Source organism: Exophiala xenobiotica (genome assembly GCF_000835505.1).
Source record: "Exophiala xenobiotica strain CBS 118157 unplaced genomic scaffold supercont1.1, whole genome shotgun sequence".
Taxonomy (NCBI): domain Eukaryota; kingdom Fungi; phylum Ascomycota; class Eurotiomycetes; order Chaetothyriales; family Herpotrichiellaceae; genus Exophiala; species Exophiala xenobiotica.
Genome location: NW_013562494.1, coordinates 2,522,327 through 2,534,866, shown reverse-complemented (window position 1 = coordinate 2,534,866; position 12,540 = coordinate 2,522,327). Strand labels below are relative to the sequence as shown.

The following is a 12,540-nucleotide window of genomic DNA, read 5'->3' as shown; positions in this document are numbered from 1 at the left end:
CTCGTGTGGTGCCCGAGGGATGTACTACAGCTTCATCTCTTGTTTCTGCGCGCTTAACAGAGTGTCAGATTGTGAGTATCAAAGTACCGTATGTTCGACATCAGTCAATGAGATGAGAGTCATAGGAAAAAGGGTCCATTCTGCTACACCCTCCAACATATTCGCCTCTCATTGACCTTGACTACGCTATTCAGTTCTATTCATGCCCTTGCAGCTATTGATCATACTATTGTTCACGTTAACGCAAGCGTTTCTGACCACAAATATCTAATACGTCTCTCTCCTTAAACTCTTGTCCTGTCTCATTCTCCAGCATTTCACAAGATCAAAAGTTGCCATTTCTCCTAATCGAATCCAATCTCAAGATGCTGTTTTTCGGAAAATCGCTCCTCGGCGCTGGCTACGTCGTACTCAATGTCATCCGAGTCATGAACATAATTGCCCTTCTCAGTGTTGTTGGCGCAAGTTCAGTCATGCTGGTCAAGACTTTTATCGTGTCCAAGTTTTTCTTCTTCGATGCTTGCGAACACGTTATCAGAATCATAATGAGCGGTAAGTCGGTACCGAAGCGGCTTGAACGTGATGCTAAATCCGTTTTAGGATTCCTCATCGTCACGGAACTCCCATTGTTCAAAACCTACATCTCACGAAATTGGCCTCTCTTCAGCTATCGATCTAGCTTTGTCATGCTCGGAGTTGCCATGGTATTCCTTGGTAACAGCATCCTCGGCAATCTCAATAAGCAAGCCACAAGTCAGAAGAGTTTGGGACTGCCGTTCTGGCGACTTGTCATTGCTTCCGGCATTATTGTGCTGGTCATGGGTCCGATCAACATCCTCACGGTAAGCACAATTGCGAATATCCTCCCGAGGAGGGCGAGTACTAATGCGGCACAGAGCTTCATCTTTCGAGACAAGAAAGCGCATCTCACCGCCCGTCAAGTCCGATCTCACGGTGCAGTCGCTTCTCACAAAGCCGATGTCGAAGCCTCGACTCCAAAACCACCAAGTCGACGCAGCCACTACCGATCATTCTTTCTTGGGACGAAGCGCGATACTCTGCCTCCTTACAACTCTCGCAAGACGACCCAACAGAATGACATGGTCGAAACACCCAAGATGCATCTTGCAATCTCCAGTCCCTTTCAGTCGCAGACTTCTGCCCAAAGTCCAGGTGGGGCGAGTTCAAAGTACAGCCAAAGTCCCAAGAGCGAACGATATTTCATGAGCCCTGAACTCCACAGACCAGATCTGGCACACCACCCCGCCATTACACATGGACAAGCTCTTTAGGCAAGAGCCGCAAAGGGTGAACTTGAGTTTCAGCAGGGACCTTGGGCGGCAACAGTTCCACGCCTGAATCGAAGTGTCCGATAGGATCTTGGGATACAATACCTCACAGTAGCATGATCATATGCAACGATACGACGGATGATTGACAAGGCGACGGCGCATGGGGTGACCTGAAATAGCAATGATCGGAAGGCATCTGAGTGGAGTGGAAGCCTTGCATATTGTCTTATCTAACCATATCCAACTTGAAATACCCAGATACGGAGAAAATGGTAATCCATCACGACATTGAAACGCGCACGCCTCGTTCTCCCAAGCTTGCTTCTTCTGTCCTGGGTTTCGATGCCGTTGCAATAAAATGTGCCAATCTAGGCGACTTGATCTTGCATTTCCGGCTTGCAACAGTCCTGGTTCTCGGCCAGCCGCAGCCCCGCATGTGGCCGTCAGGAAAGCACAATTTGAAGCCCCAATGTAATTGAGGACCTGATAGACGAAGAAATACGGATACGTGAGTGGACGATACTCGAGGTGTATCGTCTTGGTAAGACGGTCCTTCTGCGAGTTCAGAGTCCAGACCCCTCTCGTCCTCCTGCTCAATTCGCCACATCCCCCCTCTCCGTAGTAAGTTCCTCCGTCCCGTCCCCGGTTTGCCTTTTTGGTTGCCGCATTCGTTTCGCAATCCTAGATCTAACACACCCCCACCCCTTAGTCCTGCCATTGTACCGCTAAACGTGTGGTCTTTTCCCGTCCTCAGTTCCACTCCTCGAGGCCCCGGCCACCTTTCAAGCGTTTATCATCCTTTCAGACCGCCACGGGCCCTTGCAAGTTACCACTTCGGGCAAGATGACTGCCTAACGCGGCCGTCGAGGGCCCGACTTCATCAGACAACAGGTCGATAATCGCCACTCAGGTGGAACCTTCGAAGCCTGAGAGTGTCGAATGAATGCGCTCGGCGAGACTGGGCTGCAAGAGGAGAGCGGGGTGGGAAGGAGGTGGCGCGCGGACGAGAAGTAGCCCGGTATCATGCCTCTCAACTTGTACCCGTGAAGGAAGTGCTTCTTCCTCTTGCACCTCTCTCCGAGGTACAACGGGTGCCAGTCAGTCACATTTGTGCGAGGCTCTACAGACGTGAGACGTGGCCCAGTCATGCTATCTTAGGCAGACACATCAGGCTGGACATACATCACTTTATCTCCATGATTGTGCTGCTACCCCATAGCCTACTTCTCTACCACGAGGGAGGTAGGAAGCGACTGTCCGAAGAGTGCCCTACCTAGTCTCGTTGAGAAGCAGAACCTACTGTGTACACAGCGAGACAGCACACGTCTCCGTGAGGCCGGAAGGCTGCCATGATACTTGACATGCCAGCACCCAATGAGATGACCCATCTCAAGCACTCCACAAGATACGTACCTTCTGCACGCTGCTCGTTTGCAGGCCTCATCCCTGTCAATATCTTTCAGCTGAGGCTCCAGTTCTCCTCGTCACGCTCAGCTCCAGCTCCGCACAACGCAAGCCCAGACCGAAAAGCCCGTCGATCGTGCCGTCCACACACTCGCACGGAAACGATCTCCACCACCCACTTTCCCAGCTTGGTTACCAAAGTACACGGCGGGGTTGATGAGGCTTTATTTTGTTCATGGTAATCGAGCTCAGGTTTGAAGCGCGCCTTTTCCCGCACATCAATTGTTTGGCGACTAGAAATCTGCACAAACAACCATCACAGAACTCCCCAGCTCTTATAGTGCCTTACTTAGTTAGATAAGGTATCGAAGGTGTCAGGTAATGGGGGGTGCCACTGACTCATTTGAGACCAGGGCCAGCTTATACTACCATACATCTTCTGCTACGAACATGCCCTCACACTCGGAGATATAATGGTCACACGTTGTAGAATTCATTTCATGATTCAACTGTATATGAGCAGAGTCTGTGACAGCCCATACCCATACACCACCGCCATGACAACCTTGGACCACGTAGTCAAACCAAATGCACAAAATCGTTAAATCGTAGCTTGACACCCCCTTCCAGCTATATAGGCCCCGTCGCGCACCCTCCCTGCCACTTGGTCCTTTGTGGCTATGGTCCCGTCCCTCCCTCAGCCTGCGAGAATGCTGTCTACGAAAACATCCAACTACTCCTCCGACTGTGACTAGCACTGCGACCCGGACTCTTACTCTTCTCCCTAACAATGTACATCTTGTCCCCCTTCTTCACATAGGAGTGGTCATTCGGCGTCAGCGTCGTAATCGTCTTGGTCTCTTTCACGTACGGCCCTGTAATAAGTTTCCGCTCCTTCAATCGGCGCGTATGCTCGAACAATTCGTCCTGGAAAGTATTGTCGATGTACTTCTTGATGATGATGTATTCGGTGTCACGCTGCGGAGAAAGTCACACCATGTTAGCCTCCGGTTTCCCCAAAAAAAAGAACAATACTCAACATGACACAAAGTCCAAACGCCTTTCCCGCAAAACGCCTTGATCCCGCGGTGGAACGTCTCATCCATGTTTGTTTGTTTGCTTGCTGCTTGAAAGCGAAAGGCAGGTTACTCACCGAATCCCATTCCCAAGGCAAACCATAATAGTCCAACGTATCCGGATGCAAGTACTTTCGATTCACCTTGATGAACGTTGGGCGGTGTAGATCGATGGCCAGCGCCGAGCTAGCTCTCTCCTGCTTCTTCTTGTGCAAGATCTCCTCAACGTACTCGGGACTGTAGCCTGCAGGTCACACCAAACACAAAACGAATTAGCCTCCCGTTCTTTATCAAAATCGAATGCCCAGCATAGTAGCATCCATCAAACCCAGTTTCGATAGCTGGATCAGGACTGATACGTGAATAGCAGTGCAGTGATTACCAGTCGTAATCATATCCATAGTCACGACGATAACGATCATACGGGGGGCCTAGCATACCGGCATTCATGAACTTCTCCTTGACTTTCCTCTCGAACTCCTCCTCCTCAGCTTTCTTCTTCTCCTTCTCCTTTTTCTGCCGGTCTTCTTCGTCCTTGAGAATTCGCTCCCGCAGCTCCTTCTCGGCCTTCTTCTTTTTCTCTTCTTCAAGCTTAGCCTCTAACAATATGGTCTCCCTTTCTTTCTGCCTTTTCAGCTTCTTTTCCTCCTCCTCTATCCGCCATCTCCTCCTCTCGTCCTCGCGCTCTCTCTTGCTCTTGTCTTCGTCTCGTCGGTCGCGTGCTAGATCGAGTTCTCTGCGCAGGCTGTAGGCCAAATCGTCCTCGTACACTTTGCTTCCTCGCTCAGGCCGTCGGTTTCGATGTCGAGACCTCGATCGGCCACTGTGGTAATCCGAACTCGAGGATCGGCTTTCGTACCGGTGTCGGCTGCGGCTACGGCTATGCCCGCGATCTGAGGTGGCGATGTTGATGGTTGTGTGAGCTGGTCCACCCCCTGTGCTGGATGCGCGAGGACGAGCTGCGCCTGGCACGACCAAATGATTATTGATCACCACCTCTTCTGGCTGGACATGGTCGACAACTCTTGCTGGTCGCCGTCGTCCCCTGTACTCACTGCCCGCATGACTGCGCACTGGCATCAACACATATTCGTCCTCAGAGTCAGAATAGTATGTTCGGGGCATTTTCGTGATGCCAACGGGCGTCGATTTACCCCTCAAAAGCGCGGACCTTCAGCCCTGTCGGAAATTGCTGATCAGTCTGGCGGTGGAGGCGGGGTTCAGCGCCTGGCTGGAATAAAGCTGTCGGGCGCAACAACAGAAGGGTAAAATGTTCAAATAGGATGGATCCCTATTGAACTACAAGTAGATCACAGCCCTCGGAAGTGTATCTCTGACATGCACCCCCGAAACAGGAAGAGGAAAAGTCGAGCGTGCACCGCAATTTCAGCTGGTGGTGGGGGATTGTTCTAGGTTTATCAACTTGTGCTGCAAGTCGGTCTGAAGACCAGCCACCAGACACGCAAGATTGGGGGCCGTCTGTTTGGGCAGTGACTTGTCGGTATCTTCCCGGTTCTCTGCGCCGATTTTGAATTGCCAATAAGATTGGGACTCGTAAAAGAAACTACGGGCACCCAACAAGTGGTGTTTGGCTCGTATAAGATATGCTAATGGATGGATAAGTCAGCCGATTGCTAGATGAATCTTGGTCTTCATATAGGATCGTCTCAGAAGTGTTTGATCAAGAGTGCACTGTTTGTTTCGTTTGGCATAGAGATACCTAATAAAGGAAGTTGGCTCAGCGGCGAGCCGATCCTATCGACGGTAACAGACTGGTTTTTGTGGAACTTTTGGGTGGCCTGAAATGTATGCATATCGTCAGACACCGTCATCAAATGCACCCTTCTCAACCAACTGACGGTGGCTTCGACCCTGACGAGACCCATAAGGTCGAGTGACACCATCGTAAAACCAGCTATAGGCGGACGAAACATTTCAATCGGGGCCACATCCTGCCGAAACACAGTCGGCCAGCTGATCTTGGAGAGTAATCCGCCGTCAGTTCCTCTCTTTGAGCCTCAAACCGGTTGAGCATGGATGAGTTGGGCTTAGCCTCATCATGACATGCTTAAACAAATCAACCCTCGTCTCTCTCTAATCAACCACAACGTCGACCTGCATCTGTGACATGGTCAATGTGTTGTGCCGGCCTTGAATGCGCGATGCCGGTTACTTGTGTGAGAGTTCTTTATGAGATACGTGGCCGACTGGAGCCATGGAGAAACAGTCAATCGGATGCTGGCAGTACCAAAATGGATGCAGACAAGGTACAGAGTGAGGGCGCGTATTGTGCGACCACACACATTCGTCTTTCAGCTCTGGCAAAGCTTGGGCTTTCTGTGCAATGGGCTGGACCATCGCAGGCTCCAGGAATCGACTCATGGACGAGATCCACTTTGTAAGATTTTCTCAATATGTTGCCGACTGTTTTTGTAAGTCGTCTCTTGATAGTGCAACTTCTTTTCCAGTTCAGATATCTCTTTATTCAAAGTGGTCGAGTCGGATTCAAGTCGGCGGGTGAGGGTTGACACCGGTACCGCAACGAACCTGGTAGCAATTTGTGTTAGCAGGATGGAATCTGTGCAAACCCCAGCAAGATTGCATACATCTTTCCCACGCCCTCATATGTTTTTGTGTCTTTGGACAGTGATTTGAGTTCGTTGGATGTGAGGAGGTTCAACCGTGCATCTCGTCGTTTGACGTTGAGTTCTGCTTGCGTCTGAGTGATTTTCTGTTGGGAAAGAACAGCCTGCGTTTCGACTTCTTGAAGAAGCTGCCAATTTATCAGTCGTCGGCGCTGATTCGAAGGTCAGATAGTCGCACCTTCTGTAGAGCAGCATTAGGAATCGCCATGTTGATTGATTGCGCTACGCTTCGACGGTACGAGATGAAGCAGAAAGTGATATTTTGACCCTCACCCTGGAGTGTCTGTCCACACACGAGATTCAGAAGTACGCGTCTTTTGGCAGGTCCAGGCTAAAGTTGGTGGTCAAGCAGGAGAACCGATGAGGCTTACGAAGTAGGTCGATGTGGTATACTCAAACAAATACTCCGTAGAGGGGCAATCGATGCAGGTGATGCCGGGGTACCACAGCCTTTCAGGTCTTCACGTGTCAGGCACCCGCAATCGAAGAACGATCAGCTTGATCCCAGAATTGCAAGCTACAGCTGCAATTGTCCGTTGGCGTACGTCACATTGCCTCGGTTTCATCCGTTGGACTTTGTTGCGTACACAGTATGAACCAAGTTCTACTCCACTAACAAAACCATTCATTGTCAGCAAGATATTTTCCGTTTGCACTTTTCCGCATCTACTTGACAGCCGCATCATCCCGAATGTACCACCTAGGGGTCTACTTATACTCAACGGGTATCCTCAGTCCCTGCCGCTATGACATCTTTTTGAGCTCGTCCAACCAATTGACTTGAACGACGATGGCCGCAAGGATGCCTTCATGGCTGCCCTCTATTCCTTACCCTCCACCGAATCAGCCAGGCTATTGGGACCCGGTCACTTCGACGCTCCAATGGTGCGAAGAGGTACGAAGAGACAGAAAGTCAAAGAAGAGCTGAGGGCTGACAGGACAAGGACTACTATGCCACGTACTATTCCGCCGAGCTCATCAACACCCTGACGAATCTCATGTTCATATACCTCGCATACAAAGGCGTCAAGAGTTGTAGAAAACAAGGTCATGATACAGTATTCGAAGTCGCATACTTTGGCTACTTTCTGGTTGGCTTCGGGAGCTTTATGTTTCACACCACACTGAAATGTATGCGATGCTCACTCGGACGCTGTGCTCCAGTCACTGACAGATTTAGACCCATGGCAGTTGGTTGACGAGCTCAACATGATCTACACAACGTGCCTCATGGCCTACGCGAGCTTATCCTACTCCCGCCCAGCAAACCAACAAATAGCCCTGGGTGTTTTCCTGCTCGTTTTCTGCGCCTTCATCACGTTGTACTACCACTATCTCCAGGACCCCGTATTCCACCAGACCGTCTACGCATTTCTCACATTGTTCATCGTCCTCAGGAGCGTATACAGCATGGAATTTAACCTTCGCCCATCATTGAGGAAATCCGAGGAGAAACATCGTCTAGAACGGCAGAGAAACAACTTACCCGTCCTGACAAAAGAAGAACAAGAATACGAGAACAAAAGAGACACGGCTATCCTTAGGAACATGTGGTTCTTCGTCATATTTGGCGTCTCAATATTCCTTGCAGGGTTCGGCATTTGGAACCTCGACAACAAGTATTGCTCGACCCTGCGTCAATGGCGTCGAAGCATTGGCATGCCCTGGGGGTTCTTCCTCGAAGGACACGGCTGGTGGCACTTGATGACCGGTATTGGCGCGTATTGCTACATTCTCTGGGCCATACACTTACGCCACATCCTCAACGGTGATCAAGAACACTTTCGTATGGTCTGGGACAGGGTATATCACTTACCCGAAGTGGTCCGGGTCTCCGATCCATCCGACAATGCAAATGGTCAGGCGAATGGAAATTTCAAGAAAGACAACTAACGCTCTACGACACCTAGACAACAGTTGGATTACCTAGATAAGATGACACATTCCAGCAATGAAAAGATACAAGATACTCATCAAACCTGTAAGGGAAATTGATACACAGGTCGCTCTTCTCCAGAATGTTCCTTGACAAACCGCAATGCTCTGCCAATGCTTCCCTCACTATTTCATGCTCCGCTCATTGCACGCTGCGCAGGGACAGAAAGCACTCCTTAGGTACCCAAAGATCGCTCACCGAGGAGGCCTTATGTATATGGTACATCTTGCATCACCAGCTGCTCCCATGTGGACTGGATCTCAAGGAAAGTCTCTACTTTTGCATATCGGCGACTTGCAGGTTTGCGGACTGAAGGGCTTGTCGCAGCAGACTTTGCAAAAAGTTTCTGCCTGAGATGTGTCCTATTACAAGACACAGTGATAACTGAACCCCTCTGGACAGGCGCCTAGATTTGTAAGGCTGAATCAGGCCAGCAGCAGGAGCATGAGGCGCACCAGGCTGACACGTTTCGGGCCTCACCTGGCTCGGTCCGACCTGGCGTCTTGACGAAATTCCTTGGGGGATGATTGGGAATTTTGACGCTTTGCGAAATCATCACTTCTACACAAGTACTCCGTACCGTGGAGTTTATCCTCGATGCAATCGATGTTGTGAACTATTATTTAGGAGCTTGGGTCCAGAAACAGCTAACTTCATGGCAGAGATCGTTGGGCTTGTCGCTGGCGGCGCGGGGCTAGCTTCCCTTGCTGTTCAGATTCTGGAGAACACACGTATATTAGCAGATTTCTACTCTACTGTACGCGATGCGCCTGAACAAATAGGCGTTATTCTCGAGGAGATTGACGTCCTAGCACATGTTCTCGTGGAGTTTTCAAGAATTCAGGGCCTGAGGACCACCGGATTGACGGACATCACCACCCAAATCCAGGTGAATACGATTCACCAGTGCAAAATTGCTTCCGATTGTTTGAGCAACATTGTTTCAGAATTGAACACGGGCATGAGATTGCAACCTAGGCGATTCTCGCTGCTAACTGCATTGAGGACAAGAAAACTAGACAAGCTCCTTCTCAGACTTGAAAGAGCAAAGTCAACACTTACGCTTGCACAGATACTCTACCTCCAGTGAGTAACCGCGTCAATTCTAGGTATCATGTTAATCTAGGACAGACTGTTGCAACGACGGTCTCACGAAACCCAGAAGATTGGATACGGAATCTCAGCCTCACCACCTCGTCCTTCAGGAAGTCCAGGTTCCGGGACGACCTCAAACCGGAATGCACATTATGTACTCGTCGATCATGGCACAGAATACTACCTGGGGATTGGTACTGTCCGATCTCTGAAACGGCAAGGGCCAGTTGGAGAACCCGAATCAGAATCTGAAGGGCACGAATTGCAATTCCGCATTGCCCCTTGGTTCAAGGCGTGGGGAATTTCTCTCATCATCAAGCGACAATTTGGGTATATTCAGTTTACACTTCGACCTCTAAGGCTGGTGACAGGAGATTCACCTATTATGAAGGCTTGCGCAATGGGCGATACTGAGGAGGTCAGACGTCTGGTTACTACGAAAGAGGCCTCGCCATCTGATGCAACGTATGACGATGTCACTCCGTTGCATATAGCTGCATCGTGGCTTAGGCCTGAGACGTGTAGGCTCCTTCTCGAGTTAGGAGCGGATGCTGCAAGTATAGTACGATATCAGGGCATCACTTGGTATGTCGAGTGTTTATGGTTGAAATCCGAGACTGACATTCAAGGACGCCACTTGGGCTCGCCGTTGAACGAGCCGGGTATTATAGGATCTTTCTCTTCCCTGACCTGGAGGAGCTGCGGCCTGACCCTGATGATGGGCTTCCTCAGATGCGTGAAACAATGCGCGTTTTATTGGAACATGGCAACAGTGATCTCCACGATGGGTATCTTCCTGGCAAGCCTGGAGAGTGGAACAAAACTAGGTCCGCTCTGCATGGATTTCGAGGCTCTTACGCAGACTATCTTTGGCTGACACAGAAAAAAATTGGAATTGATGAGGCAGCTTCGGATGACTACAAGGCTTCAATTGTTCTCCAGCAGACAGAAATGTTTCCAAATGATTCATTCATGGCAGCAATGAGTCAAATCACGAATACGGTTCACCTTGCGAATTTCACTGACCGCCGAGGGTCTAGGTTGCTGCATTATCTAATGGATTCGAACTGGGGCACGGAACCCGGTGTGTGGATGAATGGAGTCGATGTCTTCACTGTGATCGAACACTTGTTGCGAGACGGGGCGGATCCCTGCGCCCACAACTCTGCTGGAGAGACCCCCCTGATGTTAGCTGCCCGAAGAAGTCTGAGATTTTTCACCGGTAGAGACGAGACATTGTCCTGCAGGGAGGCGTCCAGTATTTATTCGTGGTTTTTGGAGCGCTGGGTTTCCGTGCTACGGTCTTGCAGTATAGATCTGAAGGACTATTGTCGGCGGGAGCAACCATCAGGGCCGTCTGATCTCACACCCTGCACTTGGCCGTTCGAGGATTCCCATCCGTTGGTTTCCGAGTGGAAATGGTTTGTGAGGACACGCTTTGAGGTTGGACCAAATAAAGCAGATTTGCGGATTGAATTTGAGTACCAAAAGGTGCGGAAGGTCATGAGCCTTCCCGGTGCCTGGGACGATAACATCGCCGAATAGGATGATTGGTGCACATTTTGTAAACCACCTTTGACACTCTTCGTACCGGCGAGTCGTCACCGCAAGAGTGTTTCGGCAAGGGCTCTGGCGTCTTATGCATCCATTCACTCAAAATGCTTCTTTTCAATCATGGTCACGACGTTGCCTTGCTGAAAGGACTCAACCACAAACCAAGCTCAACACCAAACCGTTCTCCCTGATCATACATGATCAGATGTCCAGCTTCCTCAATCACTACAGCATCCTTGGCATTGAGTTTCTGCTTCAGTCTTTCAGCGTCGACGACAGGGATCCATTTATCCTCCTTTCCCCAGATAACTAACACCGGCAGTTTTTGGCCAACTTCGGCGTATCTGCCCTCCACCTCCTCTGTGCTCCGACTATTGGCCTGGACCATCTGTCGTACAAAGCCGTGTCGACCCTCCTCAGAGCAGATCCATGGCCTCTTCAACATCTCCATCGTCTCCTTGCTAAGCTCTGTATGAGCTGCATCACGGATATATGCTTCCACAACCCCTTCAAAAACGGGGCCGGTCAACTGCTTGAAGACATGCTCGTTTTGGGCGATCAATTTGAACAGTGGCTGACCGAATGGCCCGATCGCAACCACGTCAATCAAGCACAGACTCGCATACTCACAGTCGTGCAAGAGGTGTGCACGTAGAGTCATCAGGCCTCCGTGATCATGCGCCACCACGTTAGCCTTCCTTCCCTGCCAATTGTGCTCCCAATGCTTGAACAGGGCGGCGAACACTTCAGACTGCTGAGAGAGGTCTGCATCAAGTGCTATCTCTTTGGTGATGGTGTGCTCCTTCCTTGGCAAAGGAAGCCCCAACGGACTCTCCCCGAATCCAGGGTTGTCGAAAAGATAGACATGAAATTTCCGAGCGAGTGAGAGTGCAAAGGGAAGCCAGACTCGAGAGGACCATGGAGTACCATGGACGAATATCAAGGGTGGTGAAGCCGAGTCTCCTAAGCCGGTCCAACGGATGGCGTAGCTGTGAGTGGCGGTCTCATAATTGAAAATCTCCGTAAGACCAGTCGTGCCAGTATTGGAAGACTTGGACGCCATATCGTTAAACGGGATTCTTTAGTTTTACAAAACACTTTGCGCGATCGGAATGTTTGACGATTGTTGGGCAAGATCAGCTCAGCAGATCCCAACGATGAAGTGTCCTACCCTCAAAGGCTCTAGCTGCTACCACTGCACACTTCTTATAACACTTTTGTCGTACTCAACCGCGTATCTGCTTTGTAAGGAACTTGGAAGGCCGTGACAGTACTCGGTACGTCATGATTCGCTTTCAATACGCGGCGACGTGATTGGTCCGTTGGCAACGACCGCCTCCTAAATCTCTCTGCTAGGTAAAGATCACTATCGACGAAGAAGGATTGAGTGATGCTGCGAGGATAGCAACGTAAAGTACGGAGTACCAGGTCGTAAACAATAAAGAGAGACTCGGCCAAGCTTGGTCAATACCAAGCTCCCGTTCCCGAGTATCACCACCCCTGCAAAGGAGGTCGCGAGATCGCATACGAGAGCCATC

General features: G+C 50.3%; 6 protein-coding genes across 7 annotated transcripts; 3 read left to right on the top strand and 3 right to left on the bottom strand.

Annotated features, from left to right (window-relative positions):
- Positions 1-365: 365 nt before the first annotated feature.
- Positions 366-1,548, top strand: PV05_00983 (uncharacterized protein; the record flags this gene model as incomplete). The annotated part of the gene is made up of 3 exons (XM_013465926.1): positions 366-552; positions 601-842; positions 897-1,548. The coding sequence occupies 3 exons, from the start codon at positions 366-368 to the stop codon at positions 1,290-1,292; spliced, it is 825 nt and encodes a 274-aa protein (XP_013321380.1). The 3' UTR covers positions 1,293-1,548.
- Positions 1,549-3,413: 1,865 nt separating this feature from the next.
- PV05_00982 (uncharacterized protein) lies at positions 3,414-4,897 on the bottom strand (the record flags this gene model as incomplete). The annotated part of the gene is made up of 3 exons (XM_013465925.1): positions 3,414-3,674; positions 3,850-4,016; positions 4,213-4,897. 3 exons carry the CDS (start codon positions 4,895-4,897, stop codon positions 3,414-3,416), a joined length of 1,113 nt encoding a protein of 370 aa, XP_013321379.1.
- A 1,253-nt stretch (positions 4,898-6,150) lies between these two features.
- Positions 6,151-6,625, bottom strand: PV05_00981 (uncharacterized protein; the record flags this gene model as incomplete). Its single annotated transcript, XM_013465924.1, has 3 exons — positions 6,151-6,319; positions 6,379-6,545; positions 6,596-6,625. 3 exons carry the CDS (start codon positions 6,623-6,625, stop codon positions 6,151-6,153), a joined length of 366 nt encoding a protein of 121 aa, XP_013321378.1.
- Positions 6,626-7,044: 419 nt separating this feature from the next.
- On the top strand, positions 7,045-8,538 carry PV05_00980. 2 transcript variants are annotated; one of them, XM_013465923.1, is made up of 3 exons: positions 7,045-7,312; positions 7,362-7,548; positions 7,598-8,538. In XM_013465923.1, the coding sequence occupies exons 1-3, from the start codon at positions 7,208-7,210 to the stop codon at positions 8,308-8,310; spliced, it is 1,005 nt and encodes a 334-aa protein (XP_013321377.1). In that variant the 5' UTR covers positions 7,045-7,207; the 3' UTR covers positions 8,311-8,538. The 2 variants fall into 2 exon arrangements, with proteins under 2 accessions (XP_013321377.1, XP_013321376.1); XM_013465922.1 differs by having other exon boundaries at positions 7,045-7,548.
- Positions 8,539-9,008: 470 nt separating this feature from the next.
- Positions 9,009-11,051, top strand: PV05_00979 (uncharacterized protein; the record flags this gene model as incomplete). The annotated part of the gene is made up of 3 exons (XM_013465921.1): positions 9,009-9,439; positions 9,485-10,033; positions 10,078-11,051. 3 exons carry the CDS (start codon positions 9,009-9,011, stop codon positions 10,991-10,993), a joined length of 1,896 nt encoding a protein of 631 aa, XP_013321375.1. The 3' UTR covers positions 10,994-11,051.
- PV05_00978 (uncharacterized protein) lies at positions 11,011-12,098 on the bottom strand. Its single transcript, XM_013465920.1, has one exon. It carries the CDS (start codon positions 12,063-12,065, stop codon positions 11,127-11,129), a length of 939 nt encoding a protein of 312 aa, XP_013321374.1. The 5' UTR covers positions 12,066-12,098; the 3' UTR covers positions 11,011-11,126.
- Positions 12,099-12,540: the final 442 nt, after the last annotated feature.

Excerpts from the sequence above, each read along its gene's own strand:
- PV05_00980 (XM_013465923.1), top strand. The coding sequence starts at position 7,208 with ATGGCCGCAAGGATGCCTTCATGGCTGCCCTCTATTCCTTACCCTCCA. Across the intron at positions 7,313-7,361 it reads CGCTCCAATGGTGCGAAGAG|GACTACTATGCCACGTACTA; the intron begins GTACGAAGAGAC and ends TGACAGGACAAG. Across the intron at positions 7,549-7,597 it reads GTTTCACACCACACTGAAAT|ACCCATGGCAGTTGGTTGAC; the intron begins GTATGCGATGCT and ends TGACAGATTTAG.
- PV05_00978 (XM_013465920.1), bottom strand. The coding sequence starts at position 12,065 with ATGGCGTCCAAGTCTTCCAATACTGGCACGACTGGTCTTACGGAGATT.